The sequence below is a fragment of the Heloderma suspectum genome, chromosome 7 (genome assembly GCF_057233095.1).
Source record: "Heloderma suspectum isolate Gila_16-S chromosome 7, 16-S_ref, whole genome shotgun sequence".
In the NCBI taxonomy this organism is placed as follows: Eukaryota; Metazoa; Chordata; class Lepidosauria; order Squamata; family Helodermatidae; genus Heloderma; species Heloderma suspectum.
In genome coordinates this window covers 3334381-3360079 of record NC_139464.1, presented here as the reverse complement: position 1 = coordinate 3360079, position 25699 = coordinate 3334381, and the positions used below count along the sequence as shown (strand labels likewise).

General features: G+C 50.4%; 2 protein-coding genes across 2 annotated transcripts; one reads left to right on the top strand and one right to left on the bottom strand.

Annotated features, from left to right (window-relative positions):
- The first annotated feature begins 704 nt into the window (after positions 1-704).
- On the top strand, positions 705-11189 carry LOC146339243 (regenerating islet-derived protein 4-like). The gene is made up of 6 exons (XM_084808880.1): positions 705-766; positions 1482-1555; positions 3138-3241; positions 5166-5309; positions 7019-7148; positions 10381-11189. Exons 2-6 carry the CDS (start codon positions 1489-1491, stop codon positions 10452-10454), a joined length of 519 nt encoding a protein of 172 aa, XP_084665006.1. The 5' UTR covers positions 705-766; positions 1482-1488; the 3' UTR covers positions 10455-11189.
- A 5980-nt stretch (positions 11190-17169) lies between these two features.
- On the bottom strand, positions 17170-25057 carry LOC146339242 (struthiocalcin-2-like). The gene is made up of 6 exons (XM_084808879.1): positions 24965-25057; positions 23847-23925; positions 21989-22101; positions 21014-21154; positions 19778-19898; positions 17170-17983 (listed from the first exon to the last, which is right to left on the bottom strand). The coding sequence occupies exons 2-6, from the start codon at positions 23911-23913 to the stop codon at positions 17910-17912; spliced, it is 516 nt and encodes a 171-aa protein (XP_084665005.1). The 5' UTR covers positions 23914-23925; positions 24965-25057; the 3' UTR covers positions 17170-17909.
- Between the last annotated feature and the right edge of the window lie 642 nt (positions 25058-25699).

The following is a 25699-nucleotide window of genomic DNA, read 5'->3' as shown; positions in this document are numbered from 1 at the left end:
TGGCATGCTGCTTTGCCTGTTTTGGCCACTGCTTGGACCACCTATCATGTGACTTAGGCTGCTTCCATGTGGCCTTTGTCAGGCACTGACCAGCCCAAGGATTGTATAAATTCTCGTAGGGCACATCCAGATGGAGGTTTCCTAGAGCTGCCAGTCAGAAGAGATTGTGCACCTAGTCCTTTTTTTCTTCCTTAACAGATTTTTTTTTCTGGTAAGAAAAAGGAGAAAGAAGCAGTGGGGAAAACACAGGAGGGTTACAAATGGCAGATGACAGCATCTTGATCCATTCCCATGTTTGAAGCAGAGTTACTGCAGAGTTATTGCACGAAAAAAGCCTGGTCCGGAAGCGCCCGTAGCCTTCCAAAGCAAGGCAGTGTCCTCCGTGAGATTGGCCATAATAGCGACAGTTGTAATCCTGGCAATTGGAATGAATCGCTGCTTGCCCCACAGCCAGGTATGGCACCACCCTGGCAACCTTGGACGCTAGCTTTCCCCCTGACATTCCCCAGCCTTTCCCCATCCCAGGAAGGACTCCCCCCCCCTGCCCATGCCTGATTTCCTGGAAGGTTTGCCAAAACGGATGGGGCAGTTTCTCAGATTTCTCTTTGATTTGGGGTGTGACTGAAGGCTTAGGTTTGTTTGTCTGTATGCCATCCTCACTACCTCTCTCATCCTATAAATATTCCTAGGAAGTATGACCCTACAGACAAATCTTTAAACAGAATTTCACTCGGACCAGCCACCCAGAAGGAGAACAGGCAACGAGGTGAGAGCTCGAGGAACTTCTCCATATATTTCCCCACCCCATACATATTTGGGGTTTGGGTTTCTGCTAAGGAGAGGAGGTACTGCACAAAATTCAAGGAAGGGGAAACTGAGCTTGATACAATCTAACCATATCTAAGCAACAACAGCCTATTCTTCCAGTCTCTGTTGTATAGCAACCTTTCTTCCATCCTGCTCTGAAACTGGATCTTCTAGTTCAGACAGAAAATGTGGGCACCAGTGTTGGTTAGGTAGTTTCAAACAGCAGCAGGACTGCAGGACCACAGGACCTTTACTAGACCTCAAGTGCAGGACCTCAACTGGAAGTCAGAAAGGAATGAGATAGTTTTTGAGTTTCATAGAATTCTTCCTCACGTTGGATGTGGAGCAAACTGAGAAGAGAAAAAGTGTGCTGAGAAAGGGCTTCAGGATGGTGGCGCCAGCAATATGTGGCCCTCTCATTAAGATGCACATTCAGGAAGGTCTTTGTAGACTGATTAAGCTAGTTTGTGCCTAGTACAGAAGGGCAAAAAGCAATGGCCTCTTTCTCCCTTTGAAAATGTTGAAGCCTGCAGGTGTTTTTTGGTTCTAAATGAGATAAATGGGCCCCTTCCCTTTCAAGGAAGCAAAGAAAGAAATGGGAGTCTTTATACCAGACAGCAAAAACAACAGGAATATGCTGGGATGCTGCTCACATATGTTGTTTTCCAGGGCAGCCAGAAGATGGGACAGGTCATCTACCTTGGACTCTGCCTGCTTGGCTGCCTGTTCCTTAACCCCTTAGTGGAAGGTGAGTGTTGGGACTCTCAACCAAATTGTTACTTCAGTGAAGATCCTTCCCACACAAGGCCGCCTTCGTAGTGGTGCTCAGCTGTTGCTAATCTGTCACCAGCAGTTACCAAGATGGTTTTCCCAGCGAGGGAGCTGCAGGAGAGTTGTTTATGCAAGAACTGCCCTCTTCTCTCAGGCATTTGGCAGCATGTAATGAGTCTCTTTGATAGTCTCTGGCTGATGGTTTTAAATTGTTTTAGGTATATGTTGTTGTTGTGTGTGCTATTTGTTCTATGTCATTACATGAATGGTTTTATACTTTATATAATGTATTTTAATGTTTTTTTAAATTTTTGTGAACTGCCTGGAGCTCTTCATCTATGGGGTGGTATAGAAATATCATAAATTAAATATAATAAATGAAATGAAGGACCCACATGAACACAAGAAATTGTGCCTGGACTAAAGAACCTCATTTACTGAGACTACTTCACGAAGATATAAGCATCAATGCAGGTGGTGGAGTCTTCCAGGGGTCTTCTCCTGATGTCCAGCAAAGGGTGGGGGATCAACCTGGAAGCATTTATGACCCCCAATGCATTAGATAGCTGGGCATTAACACAAAAGTGTGGTGGTACAAGACCTCTTCTCACGGCCTAGATCAGGGTGAGAAACTTGTGGCCCTCCAGATGTTGGAGGGTGAGGAATGCTGGGGGTTGCTGTCCAAAAACATCTGGAGGGGTACAAGTTTCCCACCCCTGGCCTAGATAGAAGGAGGGTCTCTCTCACACACACACACACACACATACACACACCTTGCCCCCATGACTTAAATTGGCCACTTCGATTAGGTTGTTTAACTACTATTTCTAATATATCTCTTAATTTGGAGCAGTTATGGTTAGGAAGTTATGGAACATAGTGGTGTTCTGTTATGGGTGCCTCCTCTGCAGGTTACGGTTTTGGTACCTTGGTCATGGAGACCTCGACTCTGGTCTCTGATCCCAGAGAGCTAGACACAGCTTCTGCTGTGTTCTTCCATTTCTCTGAGAAAAAGGAGGGAAGTCTGCTACATAAGATGGCTCCTCTGCACCATAACGGCCAAGAACTGGTCCCAGCTACAACAAGCGGGCTGATGGGGTAACACCACTGGAAGCACAACTGGATAACTGTTTCTAGGTGGCACTTAATATAGCGCTATATTCCCCATTGCAAGTTCACAGTGCCCTTCCCCACAGGCAGGACTCTGAAGTGTCTTGACCCAGAATTAAGTCCCATTTTGGTCAAATGGGACTTAGTCTCCAGAAAGTGTGTTTATGATCACTGCCTGGAGGTTCCCTCTTCTCTCTTCCTCTTCACTCTTCCAGAGCTGTCTGCATGAGGGAAACACGATCTTCTGAGAGAGGGATTCTCTCTTCAGCCTTCTCAGAAATCCCATTACTAAAAACCTACAATATAATTGCAGCTACAGGCCAGAACCAGGGGAAGGCCGGAGTAAGCAAGTCCGTCTTCAGGGCCTTCCTAAAAGCCTGCAATATTGGGGTCTGATGGCCCCCAGATGGCAACTCATTCCAGATCTAGAGGTCCTCTGTTTCTTGCAGGTGACCCATTGGCTGCTCGAGCTATGTGTCCTGGTGGGGCCCTTTACTATAGAAGGCACTGTTATAAATTTTTTGAAAGCTCTTCCTCATGGGACACAGCGGAGGTAAGTGCTTCCACTGAAAGAAAGGTTGGGGGGGGGGACACCATGTCTTGGTATACAGTCTCCATTGAATCTGAGATCCGATTCACACAACCATATAGAACATGTGATTCCCCTACACTAGATCCAAAATTTGAAGCATTCAAAATGCAAAATATTGGACTTGAAAGTGTTTTGCCAAACTGATCTTACCATTGAAAGATGTTCCTCTGAAGTTCAGCAGAAATCTTCTTGCTTGTCACTCCTGCCCACTGGGGCACCAGAGAGGATGAGTCTGTTCACACAATCAAACAACCCACTGTGGCTTAAATAAGCCACAGTGGGTTTATAACTAAGTCGCGGTGGGTTGTGGTGCGTGCTGGCAGTAGAGATGCTGGAGAAATTCAAGACAGACTAAAATGAGTTTGTATTTCTAAGAAACCGACCTGCGGAATCTGCTGCGGACCGACTTCCTCAAGCCACACGGAGTCCGTGGACTTTCGGATCTTTTTTTTTTTACTTTCCCGAAATTTACACAAATTTATCTGTAGGAAAATATGTATGTTTCTGCTGAGACACATGCCATCCTGGAAAATATCTGCAGGGAAAAGCTGAATAGAATGTGGGACGATGCAGTGAATGTTACATACTAACATAAATTACGTAAATTGTTGCGAACTCCTATGGAGCTATTTGTGTATTTTTCCACATGACAGGGAAAACTGCATGCATCTGTGAATGGGCATCAGAACGAATAACACCACACAATCCACGAAACAAACACAGGACAGATTTCACAAAATCCGGACAGCCCTAGCTGGCAGCCATTTTGAATATTCAAGCTGTTGCTTGTTGTGCCGTCTGAACCCAGCGGGGGTGGGTTGTGTAAGGATTAAACAACCCTCGTAGAACCCATGAGCTGCTTGGTTGTTTAACCCTCACACAACCTCCCCCCATTGGGTTTGGATGACATGACAAGCCACAGTGCTTGAGCAAACTCAGTCCATGCCTTTGCCCTCCTCCACGGCCCATCCTACGTTCTGTTTATAAGCCGATCAGCACAGAGCTATAGGCTGCAGCTTGGGGGAACCAGCTGCAGAAGCAGCAACAATATCACCCATAATAAATCTCAGTTCCAATTACAAACATACTGCAATGTCAAAAGTCAGGGTTCATTTTATATTCATGGGAATTACAAATAATATGCTAGATCCATAGCATGGATGGACTAATCCATACAGGTTTCAGTGGCATCGCTAGTTACTTAAGACAGAGTTATGTGTTACACAGAGGCCAAGATGCACTTTGAAGCCCAAGGGACTCTTTCTCCTCCTTCACAACCCCTAGCTGGGGGGAAAGGGGGCTGGGGGAGGAATTGCAGGGGAGTCAAAAGCGGAGGAGGGTGAGGGGACACTCTCTCTCTCTCTCTGTTATACACACCAGTTCTCCCTTGTTAATTGTCCCTACCATTGCAAAAAAAAAAAAATCTGTTAAGAATAAAGACACAACAGCAGTACAATGCCTTGCCACTGGTAGCGCTAGGAGCCCCAACAGACTCTCAAATATCAGGGGGCATGGATGATAACATCAAGGCAGGACATCTTAGAGTCTTTCTAGATTAGGCTTTTCCAGGGCCATCACCCTGCCTCATTCACAGATGTTTATGGGCAGTCTAGATGTTGTTGTCTTCAATCTGATGCCCTCCTGCATCTTCCCACCATTGCTTATGGCAGAAAATCCAGTAAGACAAAAAGACAGAATTGCTGCACAATCCCTTGTCATCGTTAGCACCAGGAATCCTCCCTCGGTCTGGGTGCACCCTTCATCTGAAACAGGTGGCTGCCACAGGGAGCCAGGGTGCAGGGCCATTCATCTGAGGGGGCAAACTGGTGACCCACACACAATATTTTTGCTCACTTTCAAAAGAAGATTTGTGCTCAATTTGTAGATTGAATGCCAGCACCAGAGGAATGAGGCTGGGCTGGCTTCCATTCTCACTGCGGCGGAGGAAAGAGTAATTTCCTCTCACATCAGGCGCTTAAGCACAGTCAACGATGTCTGGATTGGTCTTCACGCTGCACGTATACCAAAGGTTGGTGCCTCCCGTCCCCCCTTTAGACTCATTCATTCTCTCTTAGAGCTTTTCTGCATGAGACATGTATTATGCGCTCGTGATTCTGGGGTTGGAGTTGATGGTCTTATAGGCCTCTTCCAACCCTACTATTCTGTGATTCTATGATACTCACAGTTGTTTACGGGTTCTTTAGACAACAATGTGATCCTCCGGTTTCGCTTCTATTTTGTCAGAGCACTTTCCCGGGCTTCTTTAGTGTGAGGAAAATGGGCTATTATTTCTGAACACACTGTTTCTCTGTGTGTATTTGAGCTATTCCGCTGTGGCACAGCTCCACCTAGAGGCTATGTAGCGGAAAGGCAGGAAAGGAAAAGCTCTTTGTGTCAAGCTCGGATCTCAATTCTGCGATGAAACTGAAAGTAGGCACAGCGATTAGCAGCCTCCTGTAGAAATCAGTTCCTTCTAACCTGTAATATGTAGAATAACTGCACACTCTGGGAGAGTATATTACGGGGGGGGGGGGGGGCTGCACTGTGGATATTTTGTTTGGCCAAAACTATCGGCGGTGGGGGCAGTAGACCCAGCAAGCGTGACTTCACAAGTACCGTTCGCGGAGGACATTGTGAACAGGACCAAGGTCAGATGTGAGTGGAGTGCACCTGCTGCAGCCACCAAGTGTGTGTGGGGGGTCACACAGCAGTTCCCCCTGGAGAGTTTAGGAGGGTCCAACAACACATCCCTGAGAGAAACTCTGCTTCTCTGTGGCATCAGGCTGGACACCAGGCCACTGCTGGACTGGGCTGAGAGTGGGTCTGCGGTTGGCCCGAAACAGTGCGAATGGGCCCAAACGGCAGGTGAATGTTCCTTATGGGTGAGGCCAATCTCCTCCTCCCTCCCCCTGCCCCCCACTGACCCTTCCCTGCATCAGGACTGCTGACCTGCCAGGAATGCCTCAGGACCCTTTTCCTCCTGGGAATTCCCCCTTACCTGCAGGGCTGTAGTGGATCCGGGCTCACAGGGTTGAAGCCCCGGGACTTTTTTGATCAGCAGGAGTGCTGGCATCACCTGCCGCCCCCCTGGGGCTTCCCTGGTTCCCCTAAGCTTAGCTGCAATCCTCACCATGGCAGAAGGGGGGTAGGGGGAATGGATTTTCCCAGCAACAATAAATCCTCATGAGCAGTCCTGGTTGTAATGCAAAGTAATGGCCTGATCTTGAATGGGCAGTTCAGACCCATTCCCTTTATAGAAGAACTGCTCTCAGTGGAGATGAAAACTGCTGGAACCAGGTTGTTGCTGTGGGTCAACGCCGCTGCCTGTATGTTTGGACTGTCCATGGAGGCCTGGCTATGGGGACAGCCACAGTGAGCCCCTGCACTTCTGAATGGGCCAGTACAGCACGGAGGTCATGAGCAAAGACTCCTAGGTCAGATGGCCTGCTCATCTGGGAGAGGAGGAGGTATCCCCTCCTGCAGCATATGCTTGGCTCACTTTCTTGAGTCATCTGAAGCAACTTGCTCTTAAGCATCCTAAGCGGAGTATGTGGGAGATTGTCAACAGGGGCAGGGGGGCAGCTGCAGCATCTCAAGGGAAAGGGCTGCCCATCGTCTGTCTGTCTGTCTGTCTGTCTATCATCTCTCTACCTATCATCATCTCTCTACCTAAACCCTATGTGAGCTGCGATTGAAAGATCTGTTTTTCACCACCCCATGGCTTCCATTTTTCCACAGAAGCTAATCTGGGAATGGAGCGATGGGTCTTCATACATATCTGGATCTCCTCTCTGGGACAACAGGAGCCCCAGCACCTCTGTCTCCTCCTTGGAGTGTCTCTCCCTCACCAATATCCAGAATCCAACACGTATGTATGAAGGTTCTCAGCAGACCAACTGATGGAAGGGGAGGGTATGGGGAAAAACCCTCCATCGCTTTGCCATGAGCTCAGTTGTACTTGAGTTCTTGGTTCTAAGGGAAGCAAAAGCCGAGTGTAGTCAAACGCGTACCCTGGATTTTAGGAAAGCTGATTTTCATAAGCTCAGAACAATGATCAGTAAGGTCCCATGGCAAGCGATGCTAGCGAGAAAAGGAGTCCAAGATGGGTGGGAGCTTTTAAAAAAGGAAATTCTCAAGGCACAATCACAAGCAATTCCAACAAGAAGAAAAGGTGGAAGACAACAGAAGAAGCCAATGTGGCTTCACAAAAAGCTTAGGGATGGCCTGAAAACAAAAAAGGACACCTATAGGAAGTGGAAAGAAGGCCAAGTAACAAAGGAAGAGTACAGGCAGATAGCACAGAATTGCAGGGATGGCGTCAGGAAGGCTAAAGCTGAGAATGAGCTGAGGTTAGCGAGGGATGCTAAAAACAACAAAAAGGCTTTCTTCAGCTACGTGCATAGTAAAAGGCAGAGGAAAGAAATGGTGATTCAGCTATTAAATAAGGATGGCAAAACGATAACAGATGACAAAGAAAAGGCAGAGGTACTCAATTCCTACTTTGGCTCAGTCTTCTCCCAAAAGAGGGTCTATGAGCCCCCTGGCAAAGGCGAAGTACAGGCTGAAGGGGCAGGATTGCAGCTTGTGATCGATAGGCATATGGTCAAGGAACACCTCATTACTTTGAATGAGTTCAAATCTCCAGGGCCAGATGAACTGCATCCTAGAGTCATAAAGGAACTGGCAGAAGAACTCTCAGAACCGCTGTCTATTCTCTTTGAGAAATCATGGAGGATGGGGGAAGTGCCAGATGACTGGAGGAGGGCTAATGTGGTCCCTATCTTCAGAAAGGGTAAAAAGGAGGAACCTGGGAACTACAGACCAGTCAGTCTGACATCAATCCCTGGGAGAATTCTGGAGCAGATCATAAAGCAATCCATCTGGAAGCACCTTGACAACAATGCCGTGATTACTCGAAGCCAACATGGATTTGTCAAAAACAAGTCCTGCCAGACAAATCTGATCTCATTTTTTGATCAAGTCACCTCCCTTGTAGACCGTGGGAATGCTATAGACATCATATACCTTGACTTCAGCAAAGCTTTCGACAAAGTGCCCCATGATATCCTGATGAGCAAACTAGCTCAAAGTGGGCTAGATGAAACAACGATCCGGTGGATCCACAGTTGGCTACAGAATCGGACTCAAAGAGTGCTTATCAATGGGATCTTCTCAAACTGGGGAGAGGTAACGAGTGGGGTACCGCAGGCCTCAGTCCTGGGCCCCGTGCTCTTCAACATTTTTATGAATGACTTGGAGGAGGAGGTGCAGGGAATGCTGATCAGATTTGCAGATGACACAAAATTGGGCGGGATAGCTAATACTTTGGAAGACAGAATCAAAATTCAAAGTGATCTGGATAGACTGGAGCGCTGGGCAGAAAACAACAGAATGACATTTAATAGGGACAAATGCCAAGTTCTGCACGTAGGAAAAAGAAACCAAATGCACAGTTACAAGATGGGGGATACGTGGCTCAACAACACTACAAGCGAGAAGGATCTTGGAATTGTTGTCGATCACAAGCTGAATATGAGCCAACAATGTGATGTGGCTGCAAAAAAGGCAAATGCTATTTTGGGCTGCATTCATAGAAGAATCATTTCCAAATCCCGGGAAGTACTAGTTCCCCTCTACTCAGCACTGGTTAGGCCTCATCTGGAGTACTGTGTCCAGTTCTGGGCACCACACTTTAAGAAGGATGCAGACAAGCTGGAGAGGGTTCAGAGGAGGGCAACAAAGATGATCAGGGGACTGGAAACAAAGCCCTATGAAGAGAGACTGAAAGAACTGAGCATGTTTAGCCTTGAGAAGAGAAGACTGAGGGGAGATATGACAGCGCTCTTCAAGTACTTGAAAGGTTGTCACAGAGAAGAAGGCCAGGATCTCTTCTTGATCATCCCAGAGTGCAGGACACGGAATAATGGGCTCAAGTTACAGGAAGCCAGATTCCGGCTGAACATCAGGAAAAACTTCCTGAGTGTCAGAGCAATACGGCAATGGAACCAATTACCTGGGGAGGTGGTGGGCTCTCCCACACTGGAGGCCTTCAAGACGAGGCTGGACAGCCATTTGTCAGGGATGCTCTGACTTGGATTCCTGCACTGAGCAGGGGGCTGGACTCGATGGCCTTGTAGGCCCCTTCCAACCCTACTGTTCTATGATTCTATGATCCTATGATTCAGGAGTGTCTCACAGTTCTCTCTCTCTCTCTCTCTTTTTCTCTCTCTCAGCCTCAGGCAGGAATGGGGCTGAAAACATTCAGTGCATCCATAATTCAACCATGTTGTGTAGAATTTGTTATCTGATGCAGAGTTCCTCATTACAATGTTGTATTTTTCTTCTAAAGTTTCTAGACCATATGTCAGGGATGGGTGACGTCGGGAGGTCAGGGGGCCATTTTTGCCTCCCTGTTTCCCCCGGCCTGCACTCCTCTGCCACCAGGCTTAATTCGGCAGTAGCGGCAAAGTATGTGTCAATTTGCCACCGACTTTCGCAGCAAACCACTATGGAACACTACAATGGCCACATTTAGCTTGAAAACAAGGTACTTTGGCTGTTGCGATGTTCCGCAGTGCTCTGCCTCTGAAAATTGGTGGCAATTTGACAGTTTTTGCTTCCATCCCCAATTTTGTCCATGTGGTGACAGCACAGACGGGGGTCATGTTGTCCACCTCTACTATATGTCATTCTGGACCTGTTCCCAAGAATGAAATTCCCAGAATTTGTGGTGGGTGGAGGAGACAAGCAGGACTCTTGAGGGACATGGAGCAGCTCCTTGCCCCTCCCGGATGGAAATGCACGATGAAGAATTCAAAATAAACAGGGAAATTTGCGTAGTTTGCCAATATATCCAAAGGACAGAATTGGCTTTTGTCCTGGGATACAGTGGCACAGAAATGCTGGATCCACAGTATTTACACCCCAGTTCATGGGAGGGATCCAGGGGTGCAGGCCCCCTCCGCTAAAGGGCCAGCTGGTTGCCATTTTGGCCCTCTAAGAGCTGGATTTTGACTGGAGCAAATCCTCAAGCCTCCCACCTTGCTGCCTCCACATGTGACCCACCCACTAATGCCCAGGTGTGTTCTTCTGTGCTCCAGTGGCTTCCAGATGGTTGCAGCGCCCTTGCTCCACCACCTTGTCATATGTTTGCAAGTACAAAGCCTCGTACTAGGCCTGGACTCTGGAGAGGGCACCCAGCATCTGGGGTGTGAATGGATGATGTCCTCAGCAACCGAGGAGGTGAAGGCTGCACCTGGCAACACCCCACATCCTTGAATGCTGCAGTGTCGGACCAAACACCTCCCGCCTTCCTGAGATTCTCTCCCTAATCGCTACTAGCAACATCCCCTTTTCCTGTGCGCTGCTGTGCAGGGTCGCCTCCTTTCTCTACCTAAGGTGCTGCACTCTTGCACCATGTCGATCCAGAGCAGAAACAGAGAGCGTGTTTCCAGTCCAAAGCCAGTTTGGGCCTTTAACGCTGCTCTAAAAGAGCAAATGGGAACATCTGCTTTTGTCCCATAGGGAAAAGCCCTGCTGCTAGATTTGAAGACCATACCATTTTGAGGGTATGAAATGCACCCTATCTGGTGACATACCAAAGTTCTTGTGAAGGACATTCCACCCAGCTCAGTTCGAGCTCAGACTAAACTGTATGATCTGTTCCATTTTGCAAAGAAAGCACACATTTTGTGTGCTGCAAAGTGTGTGGGGGTGGGGTGGGGTGGAGTGGGGGGAGGTGGAAACGAATAATAAATGTTCCTGAAAATGCATAAACCTGGCTATGCATTTGAATGTGGCCAATGAGGCACATGATGCGCACTGCATGTTGTCCTCCTGGCCAGCTTCTGCGTTCTTTGGTGTCTCTTTTTTCCTCTGGGATAATAAATCCTCTTCTGAGTAGCCAGCCCTGAGTGCCTCTTCTTTCTCCTGGTCCAGCTGCCTCTCAGGTGGGTGGCTGAGCCAGAGATACCCCCCTCCCTGCGAAGCTGGAGCCTCTGCCCTCCCTGCTTTTCCAGGGTATCCCAAACACACTAACGTCATATTTCACTGCAAAATGGAATGACATTTATTTAACTACATATTCAGTTAGATGTGCCTCTACCCCTTGGGTTGGCAGCCAGGGCCGGGTTCAGTGCCTAGGGGTTATTCTTCACTTATTTTTTAGTTCTGGTTCAAGCCCCCACCCAGGAAACCTGGGACCCCCATTTGGCTGTCTGAGTAGCAACCTTCCCCCAACACACTCTCCAGAGGCATGTACGAGTGATGGTATTTATTCAAGCCAACAGTCAAGTAACGAGAGATCAGCCACATAAGAAACCAAAAATATATTTCAGTCCCACACGCCACACTTTCTCCCAAGGTCTGGTTATGCCAGTGGACATCTGTGTCTTGGGCCTTACTCACAGTCCAGGGATGCAGCCAATCAGCAGGGATCCTCTAGGCCCAGGACTGGAGAGCGCTGCAATGTCTTGCACCTGCAGGGGCAGCTGCAACAACTGGGGTGCATTGCAGTCAGGGACCCCGGCAGGCAGGTGGCAGCAGGAAGGCGGCACAGGACCGGCGGGCGGTGCGATGTCTTGCACCAGGCCAGCTGGGGAAGCTCAGTGACGTTGCAGCTCCAAGCCAATGCGGATTGCTAAGGCAGCTCCACGGTACTAGCGTGGCTCTAAGGGCTCCTTCACACAGATCTTTCATTGTGCTGTTGAGATTGCTCACTCGGGAAGTCTGCGGGCTCTTCAGAGGACGCCAGGAGCCTCCAGGGCGTCTCCTGCACTAAATGACCCTTCATCCATTTTTAAATAGATCGGAGATAATGAGGTATCAAATTACCTGCTTGTGTTGCGCTGGAGTTCCCTCGGTGAAAGAGGAAAAGCTGCAAGAAGCCGAGCGAGAGCGATGACACGTATGGAAGACGCAGACAAGGGGGAGAAGGAAGCACGTGTAAAGGGAGTCCATTGCGATCCTGCATTTAAAACGAAAGCAGAAAGCCCTGGTTTAAAGGTGGGATTTTAGGCTGGTGTAGAGATGCTCTAAGCCTCCCAGCCTAGTAGTGATTTCGGCCAAGGAGGAAGAGCCCCCCATTAGTGATTCCCAGCCAATAACGATTCAGCGTAGGAGCACTCTAGCAAAGCGTAGCAATTCCCCGAGCGACTCCTTAGCCGTTTCTAGCATTCAGCACGGGAATCGCGCAGCTCGTCTCTCTTCTCCTTATCAGCAGGAAGCAGCTTCCAGCCCCGCTGCTCTTCTCTCCACAAAAGGCTGCTGCAATTCCAAATCCCCCCATCTCTTCCTGGCCAGAAGTGCGACCCCTGCTTTCCAAGGGCCACTTCCGCTCAGGGGGCGGGGAAGCCAGCACCTACATTGCACCCACACCGTGCGTGGCTGACAAGGAAAATAGCCCCAAGTGTCCCAAACACCCCCTTTGTTTTTTAGCTCATTTTAACAGCTGCAGTGAAACGTATGAACAACTCCATGCCCCGTGCGCGTGAGCGCCTTCGTGGCATGGCTCAGATGGCTGGTTTCCTCTGCACTGTCTGCTTCCACACCCTGCTGGGTACGTTCTTTTCTCTGCAGCTTTACAGGCCCTTGAGCTATTTCGTTGCCACACAGTCTGGTGTGGCCCATGGGTCACCAATGCGCAGGGTTCATGCTAGCAGCATTGTGTTGAGGTTAAAACTGGTTTAACCTGACTTCTGCGGGAGGGCTGGCAGAGGAGCGTCTGGGTCAGGACAAGCTGTCTACCATCTCTTGTCTGAGCCACAGATTCCAGACGATTTAGGGCCCCAGGATCACATTCAAACTCCCCTCTGAGCCTGTGCCCAAGGGCTTCACCCAAAATGTTCTGCTGAAAAATCAGGGAAGGGGGCACTGGTTGGCATAGCCAGTGGTTAGCCTCCAAAAGGGGCATGGGGAAGTCCCAGCCTACGTGCCTAATATGGCCCGTGGGGGCTCCTCATCTCCCCCCCCCATTTCTTTCCCAGGCCCTGTCCCCTTTCCCAGCAGGGAAAGCTCTTATCTCTGATCAGGAAGCTGCGGAGTGATTCAGTCCGGCTTCCTTGTCCTTGTCCTTCTTGAGATTCTCTCCCCAAACCCCGATCGCATCACTCTTTCTCCAGAGTGCTCCTATAGGGATGGTGTGGGAGTCTGAGGAGGGGGTGGAGTCCAATGGACTCCCCTCCATCTGGCCATCCGGACCCTTGGATGGTGGCCGATATGGCACATGATGCGCACTGCATGTTGTCCTCCTGGCCAGCTTCCGCGTTCTTTGGTGTCTCTTTTTCCCTCTGGGGTAATAAATCCTCTTCTGAGCAGCCAGCCCCGAGCGTGTCTTCGTTCTTCTGGTCCAGCTGCCTCCGGGGTGGGTTGCTGAGCCAGGGATACTACCCTCCATTTGAGAATGTGGGGTTTAAAAAGTAAACGCAGCCACAGCCCCTCCCCACACACAATCTGATTGGGGCTGCAGCATGGGGGAGCGGGGGATCCAGCAGCCTGCAACCCAGAGGATCAGTGTCAGAGCCTCACCTCAGCATGGCACCCAGCCAACACTGCGGCACCATATAGGACTTCATCAGTGAAGAGGGCTGAAGTGTCCGCACATTATAGGAGAAAGAATACAGCATTGTAAAAGTATTCAAGTTTCACACTTTTGGTTTCAACTCTCTTCCCAGATTACACAATTGGACTGGGATCTCGCAGCTGGCCACACAGACAACAGATGGGACAGGCAGCCTCTCTTTTGGGGAAGCCATTCCATATTCTGGGTGCCACAACAGAAAAGGCCCTGACCCTGAAACCGATGGTCCACCACATCCGATGGTGGTCAGACACAGCTGTAGCTGTATTATCTTTCACTTGGCGTCTTACCATAAACATTATGTAGAAGACCCACCCTTCACCCCACCCCAGATAACCCTAGGCAAGCCGGAGTGCAGTCTGCCTCAAGCTGAAAGTGAGTGAGTGAGCCTCACAGCAACATGCCTGAAGAACAAGGACAGAGCAAAGTATTTCGGGGTCTGAGCCAGGAAGGCCCAATGGTATCTTGCCTCCCAGTAAGTAACCTGGTTGGAGCATCTTGCCATGTGTTTGTAGGTGGGAAGCTACCAGCACACCCCGGACGTAGGAATCTGAGGACCTCCTTCCCCTGCCCCCACCTGCATTCACTGGACAAATAAAAGGACTCTATAGGCAGGGGCGGGGGGGGGGAGACAAGCTTCCTCACAGACAAGTAGCTCGCACCCCACCTGCCTCCATATTGCTGGACCCCTGTGGTTATTTGATGGAAAAACACTTTTCACATGCTCCTCCGCCCCCTGCATATTCATTTTGCCCCTTCCGTGCCCCTCTTATATTTTTCTGGTGCCACAACACAAAGACTATGTTTTCAGGGAGGTCAGGACCTTGACATGGAGGAGCAGGGGCTTTCTAGAAGTGGCCCCCAGCTTTTGAACTGAGCTGCCTAACAAGATACAATGTGGCTTCTTTACTCTCAGTCAGGAAATGATGTGCAGCCTGTTCATTCATCCAAGCTAAGTGTTGTCTCTGTTCAAGTTATCCCCATTCTCATGTGACCCATTCTTCAAGATGGCCTTCTGGGTAGAGCTGAGGCAACCATTCCCATGCAGCAACAGGCAGATTCGAATGAGAGAACAGGAAAGTCATGATGAAGCTTTAAGACCACGGAATCCATCATGTGGCACAATTGCAAATGAATCCACACGTACAACATCACCTGCAGTTCGGTCACACTGAACAGCTGAGGGGAAGTCAGCTTTGTCGGATTCAGTGAGGTGCCATCGGTATGCTGATGGCACCCAGCTCTGTTTCTCCATTATGTCTGAATCAGGAGGGGCTGTGCACAACCTAGATCAGTGCTTGAACACAGTGATGGGCTGGATGGGGGCCAATAAACTGAAGCTTAACCCCAATAAGAGGGAGGCACTGTGGGGAGGGGTTCCCAGGCCCAGGAATTAGAGGACTGTCCAGCTCTCGCTGAGGTTACACCCCCAGAAGGAGCAGGTCCGCAGCTTGGGGGTGCTTCTGGATCCATCACTGTCACTGGAGGCCCAGGTGACCTCCGTGGCTAGGAGCGCCTGCTACTGACTTCAGCCGGTGGGCCCGCTACACCTGCTGCCACACAGGGACAGCCTGGCCACTGTGATCCATGGGCTGACATCCTCGAGACTGGATTGCTGCACTGTGCTCTGTGTGGGGCTGCCCTTAGGGCGGGTTGGGAAGCTGCAGCTCATGCAGTGTGCAGTGGCTGGGCTGCTGACTGGCCTGCCTTCCCACGCGCATATCATGCCTGTGCTGAAGGATCTCCACCGGCTGCCGGTGTGCTGCCCAGCTAGGTGTGAGGTGCTGGTAGTCGTATACAAAGCCCTCTCCATCTCGGGACCAGGTTACCTCAAGGAACGTCTCCCCCTACGCCAACCTCCCAGGCCGCTTCGCTCTTCACTGGAGGCCATGTTGTCCATGCAGCAGCCTATGGATTTCCGTTTGCACTCGCGTCCTGCTGGTGGGTTCCTGGTCGACAGCTGGTTGGCCGCTGTGAACGGAATGCTGGACAAGATGGACCCTTGGTCTCACCCAGCAGGTCTCTTCTGATGGTCTCATGTTTGGCGGCCACATGGAGATGGGCCTTCTCTGCAGCGGCACCCGCTCTGTGGAATAATCTTCCCTGACAGGTATGTCAGCCCGCAACGCTGGCATGTTCTAGGCATTTATTGAAAATGTAACTGTTTGCTTTGGCTTTTCGCCAGCCATGAGCTGTCTTTGCACCAATCTCCTGATGCTATTGTGTGCATATGTGTCTGTGGTCTTTTTTTGATACGTGTGTGTGTGTGTGTGTGTGTGTGCGCGCACGCGCGCATGTGGTTTCTGTCTCATTTTGTTTTTTATTCTTTTGTAAACCACTTCAGGATTTGTTTAAAATGAGAAGTGGTTTATCAATATTGCGAAGGAAGGAAGGAAGGAAGGAAGGAAGGAAGGAAGGAAGGAAGGAAGCCTGATTCCCCATAGACCATGGGGAGGTGGAGCTGGCTCACCCTTGGGCTAGTCTGGTGCAGTTCCCTGGGAGGCCGAGGCTACTGAATCTCTCTTGCTACTCTTGGACGATGTGTCCCTCCCGAGAGCAGCCAGGCTTGGCCTCCCGTAGAGCTCCGGCTTAGCACATCAGTACAGCCGTGCTGCATGACACCAAGGCCAGACCCACACCAGTGCTTCTTATCAGGATTGAAGTGGGCTCTCCCATGCTAGAGGCATTCAGGATGAGGCTGGACAACCCTCTTTCAGGGATGCTGTGACTTGGACTCCTGCATTGAGCAGGAGGTTGGACTCGATGATCTTACAGGCCCCTTCCAACCCCACTCTTCTATGATTCTATGATAAGCGCACTGATAAGTGTTGGGGTGCATTATGCATTCGGTATACTGCTTTTCTGGCGTTATTTTCCCCTTTTTATGCCATATTATCCAAAATGCCGCAACGGATGTCATTGTGTGTCCTATGAGGTATAAATGCGCAAGAGGGATATAGCATCACCATGATGGGATCGTATCAATATGACATGAGGTGCAAGTCTGGCCCAAACGTCCATCTACTCCAGTGTCCTGTTTCTCACAGTGGCCACCCAGATGCCTCTGGAAAGCCCCCAAGCAAGACAGGAGGGAAACAACCCCCAGACTCTGACCCCTGGCCCCCTGTCCTGTGGTGCACATGACACCCCTTCTAGGGGGAAAGCTGTTCTGGGTAGAAACCCACGCCGTGGTAGGGCCAGGCCGAAGGGCATTCAGTGGCTACAGCTGGTTGCCCCACAGGGTCCCTAATGCCACGCACAGTGTGCAAGCAGAACGAGGGCAGAGGCTGCATCAAGACAAAGGAGACACACTCGGAGCTGCATGCAAAGCAGATAATTTATTATCATCCTAGAGAAAGGCACCACAGAAGGCTGAGGTTGGCCAGAGCATCAACAAGCAGTGCTCATCATGTACGTTTCCACACAAGGTGAACAGGTGCCCTTCAGAGCACAGAGCCATGACGTGTGCATGTTCAATGTGCAGCTTGCAAGAGGGTGGATCAAACATTCCCCTCTCACTTTGCAGACCACAAATGGATGTTTCATGGTCTAAGGGAACTGCAACAACAAAATAATGGAATAAAACCTCCTTGTCCTGTAGAAGGTGACTTGCTGAAAGGCACTGGGCCACCTCGTGCACGAAAAGCTCTTTTCCCTTGAGCATCATTTTGAGGCTTTGCCTCCCCTTTTGGGACAACTTGCCATTTTCGTCTGCCTTTTTCCATCTGTTTACTACAGGGGGAGTGCTGTTAGTGCAGGGGAAAAAATATGGGTTCAATCATGTGGAGAATTTCCATGTGAAAAAAGGAACTTTTGAACACACCCTATCAATAGAATGGAAGTCCAAGCTGGGGGGAAAAAACCCTTCTTGGTTCTGCTCCCAGCCAAAGCTGAAAAAGAGATTTTATTTTATGCAGGTTCCCACAGCAGTAATTGGGAAAAGAGACCTTGCAGCTGAGAAAGGGGCAGGTGATTGGTCCCTTGGCACCATAGCACCTAAGAATCTTAAGCGTTGTCCAAAGTGGTCCTGGATGATGGGTCTCTATCACAGGCCTAAGACGCAGCTCTGTATTTGCACAGGTATGGCAAGTGATCAGAACAGGCGCGCTGCAGCCATTTCCAGGAATCTGTAGGACAGAAGAGTGAGAGTGGATGTTAGGGCCTAGCAAAATGCAGAGCAGGCCAGGAGGCATAGTGGGGATGTTCTGCAATCAGAATGTTGCTCTTCTACAGATGGCCTAAGTGCACCCTGTGGATCCTTTAAGATGAAGACTGTGCCCCAGGTCTTTAAATCAGAACTGTGATTACCCTGCTTGGGAAAGATCCAAGCAATTTGCCAGAGGGAATTCTGAACCCATGACAGATAAATTCTGGGCCCTGAATACAGACGTCAAAGTGCTCCAAGACTATATTGGGACAAAGGGAGCCTGTCCTCTTGCCCATCCTTGCTCAACTGCAGTAAGCTGCCCATTAGGTTCCAGGCTCACGCCAAGCTGCTGGTTATTCCCACTCAGGTCTGAGGATTGGCCCCCGGGCATCCCAGCCAGCCATCGTGTTAATTTCACTGTGGGGTTAAAGTGGCTGAGGAGGATCTGCTCCAGGCACAGTCTGTGGAGGACGTGCGCCAGGCAGGGCCTTCCCTGTGGTGGTGCCACCATGGGAATAATCTCCCCAATGAGGCCTTCTATGCTGCATTTGGCCCACAAGGAGAAACTTTGCCTTGTGCTGTTTTTAGGAAAGGCAGCTAAGAATGGAATAAAAGGCCATTGACTTATTTAAAATGTGTATATCTCACCTTTCCTTCTAAGAACGTTAAGGGATCGACAACAAGAGTCATAAAATGAAATGCCATCCCCACCAGAAATAAGTTCCCCTGCATTTGGGCCCAGGGCTCCTTGCTGAAGCCAAGCAACTCTGGGCCTGGTCAGCGCCCGGCTGGGAGATGGCCCTGGAATCCCCCATGTGGGCTGCCTCAAGTTACATTGTGGAAGGAAGTGGGGGCATCAGTGTTCTAAAGAAATAAATAACTCCGGTTCTGGCAGCCATGGGGGAGGAAGACTGAGTACTGTAGAGCTCCCCCCACCCTTTCACTGGCCCTGATCTGCAGCCTTTACAATCCCCAACGTCCAAATGACCAGGTTTTACCCTGAAGTTAAAAGAACTGCACTGTCTGCCTGTTAGCTACCGAGCCATGTTCAAGGTTCTGTTGTTAACATACAGAGCCCTAAAGAACTCTGGACCAGGTACCTAGCAGACCGCCTTCCCCTACAGATGTCCAGCTGACCATTAGGATCCTCAAAGGGGGCCTTGCTGGTCATTCCACACCCAACCAACATCTACCAAGCAGGCCTTTGAAGTCACAGCCCCTGCGCCCCGCACCCGCACCGTTCAGGAGGCAGGAAATGTGCTGAGTTTTATTTAAACGCCTCCTGAAAAGATACCTCTGCCTGGCTTGTATTTGTTAACATGATGCTGCTCCATTTGATGCTTTTCTGTTATATTTTAAATTGTGTGAGTTGTTTCTGTTTATTTATCCTTGCTGTACCTGTAATTGTTTATCTGAGTATTTTTATAGTGCATTTTAATGCTTTGGCTGTGAACTGCTTGGAGATATTGTCACAGCAAGTGGTATACAAGTATGATTAATAAATACATAAATAATGACTAGAAACTTGTTATCTCTCGTCATCTAAGCAATACTGACTTCTGGCGTAAATTCCACCTTTGCACGGTGCAGAGTTCTATGGGCCCTGCCCTTAACCAAAGGGCCACTCAGGCTTCCCCTCTCCTGCCAGAACGTGCGAGAAACCGTCAACAGAAGAAAGCCAAGGGGAAGCTGCTGGATCCCTCCCTGGACTCATCGTCTCCCTCCCCACAATCCCAGCTGGTTTCCTTGCCAAGAGCCGCCCTGTCCGGCGTACTTGTGTTCCAGTAGTTGTGCAGGGAGACACACTGTGCTGCCGAGAAGAAGGCGCTGGGGCCCTCGCCATCCCAGAGCGACGGAATGTAGGTGGATCCATCGCTCCATTCCCAGATCAGTTGCTGCAGAGAAAGAAAAAGAAAGAAACCTCTTGGGATAAAAGGGGGACTTGAGGGATTACACACACACACACACAGAGACAGAGCAGGCGGCCGGGCAACCAGCGCAGTCCCCACGATCCAGGGCCTGGAGCTGCTTCCCAGAGCTAAAGGAGTTGAGCGGTTCGGGCTGTTGAGGTTAAAGACAACCGGCGTGTGTCTGTGTCATGGGAGAGGGGAGACAGCAGAGATTCACAACATTGAGAAGGGCACCAAGAGGAGAAGCCATGAACTCCTGGAGCTGCCATAGCCAGGAGCGCCTGGTTTCCCAGCCCTGCTGACCACAGGATAGAAAAGGAAGGAAGGAAGGAAGGAAGGAAGGAAGGAAGGAGGAAAGAAAGAAAGAAAGAAAGAAAGAAAGAAAGAAAGAAAGAAAGAAAGAAAGATCAAATAAATGTCAGGTATCAGGGAAGAATAATCCAAGTATTGTCAGTATCAAACCACTGATATATCTCATGGTAACATATTGTTCAGCTTGGAGCTGTGAGGCCAACCACTGGTTAGGTCATCCTGGCTGATAGGAGCTGTCCAAAGGGCAAGGGAAGGCAGGGTCACTGCACAACGAAAGCTTTGTCTGGAAGCCCCCCCCCCCCCGCCCCCAGAACTCTGAGCCGGCTGGAGTTCCATCTCATGCCATAGAGGAGGTCTGTGCCCCAAGGCCCTCTGGGATGTGAAGGAGGCCCTTGCAAATTCTCTGGGGTGCAGCAAGAGAATTGAGGTGATGCTCTAAGAGCTTCTCGTCTTAGGAAAAGAAAGCACTGAGAAGCAATAGCTACACACGCACCCCAAATCTGGGAGCATAATCCCCACCCCTGGCCCTGCCCAGAAACTCCTTTGTGCCATTTTGGGAAACAGGCTGGAAAACTTTCAAGGGGCCTCCGCTGCCCCATGCAAGAAATAACCCCATCTCCCAAAGGGCTGAGTGAGCTTTAAGTGTCATGGTTTAAAGGAAAGGCATGCAGCAGAGAAAGGGCAAACAATCACACGCCTGAATGAAGAAACACCAGTGACCAAGCACAAGCAGCGAGATCCGAACAGTTTAAATAATCAGCATGAAGAGAGCCCAAAGGGGCACCCACCGATATGCCCTGTGTGGCTTCCAGACCAATCCAGACATCACTAACGCCAGCCCTTTTCAGGTGAGCATATATTACAGCCGCCTCCCTGGAAGAATGGATGGAAGCCAGCTGAGACCAAGGTCCCGGTTCCTGGCACTTGGCCTGCAAATGAAGAAAGGGGCAACCAGAGTAAAGCAGCATCCACAGTTCACCCATGTCTGTGCCCGATCGCCTGCACAAGCACCCCGCCGGCCAGTCGGAGAGATACTTCGATGGGCCCCAGCAAAGCCTGCAGGGGACTAGTGAAGCTTCTGCCCCAACGAGACAAAGGCCCTTCTCCTTTACACGGGACAGCAGTAGAGCCCCTGGCATGACGGGGAGGATATGACGGGGAGGATGGGGAGGCTCAGGCCAGAGCTGCTGCAGTCACAGAGTCATGCTGTGCTGCTAGCCTTCCCGCCCTAGCAGCGCCCGCCCAGAAGTGCCAGTGGCGCCCAAGGAGGCTTTTGCAGGGCGGGCAGCAGGGGAGGCTTCCGAGCCCCCCCAAACTCCAGAACAAGCCATGAGTCGTGGAGCAGTTGGCAGCCGCCCCTGCTGCCCGGATCTCTGGGTCTGGACGACATGGCAACCAGCGCCCAGCGAGTGTGACGATGGACATAAGGCACCGCACCACCAGCACGCAAGGCATGGGGAAGAGCAGCCACTGCAGCGCCTCCCCCTCCCCGATCATGCGAACCCAGAGGCTCCGTTGCAGGGTTGCTGGGGGGGGGGGTTGTTATCCACCCCAGCCACCACCCTCGCAGACGTCGCGGCACCCTGCACCTGGCAAGGGAATTACAGAAATCAGCTGGCACCCAACGGACACTCTCAGGGGTGGCTCAAGCCTCCGTGGCTTCTTAGCCACTCTCGCGTGGAGCACACCAGCTCTTCTCTCCCTCTCCCTCTGCCCCTACTGATGAGCAGAAAGGACACTTCCCCTTGTTAGCTGAATTTTACCTCTGCATCCGCCCATGACACAGGATTCATGATGTAGTAGTAGCAGTACTGCTTGTAGGGGAACCCGCCGGCGCCACATCGAGAGCGAGGGGCCACGGTGTGATTGCCAGCACCTGAGGAAGACACACACTGCCATCCCACGGTTTCTTCTCCAGCCAAGGAGCACAGCAGGGGAGTCGCTTTAAGCTCCAGCTTCTGTGCCCCAGTGGGCCCTGCTCTCGGGTCGGCACTTGCCTGGCATAGCCAGGCTGATAAACAGCTTCCTCTTTATTAGGAGCGACAGAACACACAGAGCTTTCTTGCAGTCAAGCAGAGCATCACATACAGCCTCACACTCCCTCCATCATGAACACAGAGGGTGGGTTCGCAAGACACACTAAGCCACCCTGCAGGACAAGCCACCATGGATTGGTTGTTCGCTCGCCAACCCCCATGACTCCCAGCAGGCGATGGGGCACGTAGTAGCTTGGCATGGCTTCTCTCCCCCTCAGTTCCCCAGCCCACTCCCTGCATGCATCCCAGTGTCCTTTGCGTGGCAACCCGTCTTGTCTCCTCAGCCCTACGGATGGACAAAACAAGAGCCACCCACAGTGGCATGAAGCCGTACCAGACACGGATCGGAAGGAAAACTGGTCTCTTGTAATACAGGCCTCTTCTAAATACCTGCTTTTATTTAGAACTGTATTTAGGCTGCCTTCAAGGGTGAAACCCTCTCAAAGCAGCACATGAGATAAAAGCCATACAAAGCCGCAACAATCAAATTCAATAAATATATATTCATAAATGTTTAATGAAAACAGAGGTGACTGATGAAAATGCAATAAACACAGAGGTTACCAATAAAAACAGCAGCCCAAGAATGAATGAAAGGTCAGCGAAAACAAGTGGGTACGGTCCATATTCCACTGTGGACTTTCCCCCGACTATCAAAAGAACACTGAAGCCCCAAAAACTGCCTTGCCAGATAGAACCCCACTGGAAGCAGTGGGCAGGTTTACACGAACATGGGGGGGGGGGCGGGGAAATAAGCTACAGCAGCTTATTTTCAATCCTGACGTGTGCCGGTCACGAGTGGCCTAATTAATCTAATTACCCTTGCCGGCACAGGTTGTCATGATGTCCAAACCTGGTGAGGGTGGGTGGCCGGGGTGGTTTGCAAACCACCCTGAAGACCAGGGCTTGTTCTATGGGTGCTGAGTGGTTTGCAAAGCACCCCGGCCACCCAACCTTGCCAGATACGGATGTCACAACAACCCGCGCCAGCTGAGATTAATTCTGCCAGTTAGGCAGCTCGTGACCAGCACACTGTGGCTTACTTTCCCTCTGTGATCGTGGAAACCCAGTCTGTGTGTTTATTCATATGTCAGACTTGCTAGTTTGCAACCTGGAGATTCCCTCTCTCCCTTTAAAGCAGCCAGCGAAGGAGGAGAAGCTGCAGCCTCTGCTTCTTCTCTCCAAGTTCTTTTCTCAGCCCCTCTTCCCCCACTGCATGGTGCAGAAAGCTGGCAAGGCTGGAGGACGATGGGAATGAAAGATGTTGGGGAAGATGGGGGAGCAGCAGCAGCAGCAGCAGAAGCTCAAGCATGCAAAAAATGCTCCCCTTGAGAGTAGATGTTGTCTCCAGGTACTTTGGCAGTACATTCTTTGAGAAGCTGGGAGGGGATTGGTACTTCTTCCTTTCTGGTACCAATAGCTTACATTGGGCCATGGGGGCCTGCAGGCTAGTATTGGAGGCCAGCATATGTACTGGTTAGAGCAGCCTTCCCCAACCTGGTGTCCTCCAGATGTGTTGGACTACAACTTCCAGCATCCCCCAGCCAGTCAGCCCCCTTGATTTAGAGTCCCTCTGAACACTCACCTTCCACTGAGGGGTTAAAGATCAGGCAGCCCAGCAGGCAGAGTCCTAGGTAGATGCCCTGTCCCATCTTCCAGTCCTCCTGGGAAAATTTATTTATGTATTTATTTCATTTCTATACCGCCCAATAGCCGAAGCTCTCTGGGCGGTTCACAAAAATTAAAACCAAACAGCACACAATAAAACAATTTAAAATATATAGAACATTAAAACCACAATATAACAATATGCCACAATAAAACCTAGCAGCAGTGCAGGAGTTTAAAATACAGATTTAAAACAGCAAAGCTAAAAGTCTAGAAAGCTAAAATGCTAAAATGCCTGGGAAAATAAAAAGGTCTTCACCTGGCGCCGAAAGGAATGCAATGTAGGTGCCAGGCGAACCTCACTAGGGAGATGTGTGAGCAACACCCATCGCAGCTGGAGACAGAAAAGGCCATCAGTGTTGAAGCAATGCTGGGGTGTGTGTGTGTGTGTCCTTCTGGATTTGCTTTGTGGGGAGGGAGATGGACATTTGGGGATAGTGAAAAATGTGCAATAATACTTTTCTTAGCAAATCTAAAATTGCTTTATTACTTGAATAACATAAAATGCATGATATATGACACAACACACAAAATGTTATTGTTTTGCATGTTTTTGAAATGTCAGAGTATAAAGGCCTTAGTTTCATTCAGACAGGAATTACAAATATACCCAACACGAGTGATGGGGCAGCAAGTTGCCACAGCCAGAGTTACCTAAATATAGTTTGTGCCAGATAGGAAAATGGAGGTGGTGGTGGTGGTGGTGGTGGTGGCAGTGGAATTGGCTCTGCTAACAAGGAGAGCCCAAAACTTTGGAGCCCGGTGCCACGGCTCAGCCTTGGCACTGAAAGCAAGGTTCTTGGCCTTGGCCTTGGTGGAAGGTAAGTCCTTGCAGGGACTGAATCAGAGAGTTCCAAGCTTTGCTGCCACCCAGTCCTGCTGGGCACTTCCACAGAATGGACACCTCCACTACTACCCAGCACCTTGGTGGCTTGCCCTTCTCAAAGGAGTTCATTCCAGGCCAGCTCATAGCAGTGGAGAGCCCTTCCCTCTGCAGGCCCTGGGTACCTGCTGTCGCCCACAGCATATACTCACAGATACACACGAGGCCTTTCTCTAGGGGGCTGGTCTGGAGCCAAAGGCGATCCTGGAGCCAAATCTTGATCCTGGTCAAGATGCTGGCCGCCCCTGCAGATTTATAGGAAGGGAGATGATGCTGAAGCAAACAAGCCTGTGCATCCATCACAGCACAAAGCAAACAGAGACACAAGGAAAGGCTGCCCATTGGCTGGTCTTTGTAGAGCTGGCAGGTGATGAATGATGGCAGAGACAAGAAGCCACCAGTCCAGGGAGAAAGGCTGTGGTTTTCCTTGCTGTAAAGGTACGTTGGGGGGGTGGACCCTGAGGAGTCGGGCATGTGTGCTGAGATAATGTGGGGGCGGAGGGCATTTTAGGGGGGAGCTGACAGGTACAAGGGACAGTGTCCCTTCCCCTCCCCATGCCTGCTGATCCTTGCCTACAAATACCCCCACACACACACTGCCTCTTCCACTGCTGGGCGTGCGCCTGATTTCAGAGCAGGGAGGGAACCTGGTTAAAAGCAGCCTGCCTGGAGCTTCTGCAGGGGACAATCAGCAGGCGGGGAAGAGCTAAGCCCCCTCCTTCCAAATACTGGTGCTCCCTTTCAAGGGCCCCTCTTTGGCCCGTGAAGGCGGGAGTCCATGCTGTTTTCCCTGTTGGCATCAGTGCAGCTCTGCTGGATGAGGCCAAAGGGACTTTGTCCAGACCAAGGGTGGGCAACCTGGTGTCCTCTAGATGTTTTGGATTGCA

Coding starts and splice junctions, on each gene's coding strand:
- LOC146339243 (XM_084808880.1), top strand. CDS start 1,489: ATGGGACAGGTCATCTACCTTGGACTCTGCCTGCTTGGCTGCCTGTTC. Junction 3,242..5,165: donor CCTCATGGGACACAGCGGAG/GTAAGTGCTTCC, acceptor CTCAATTTGTAG/ATTGAATGCCAGCACCAGAG. Junction 7,149..10,380: donor CAATATCCAGAATCCAACAC/GTATGTATGAAG, acceptor TCTGTGCTCCAG/TGGCTTCCAGATGGTTGCAG.
- LOC146339242 (XM_084808879.1), bottom strand. CDS start 23,913: ATGGGACAGGGCATCTACCTAGGACTCTGCCTGCTGGGCTGCCTGATC. Junction 22,102..23,846: donor CTTTAACCCCTCAGTGGAAG/GTGAGTGTTCAG, acceptor TGTCTTCCTCAG/GTGCTGGCAATCACACCGTG. Junction 21,155..21,988: donor TGTCATGGGCGGATGCAGAG/GTAAAATTCAGC, acceptor CTTCATTTGCAG/GCCAAGTGCCAGGAACCGGG.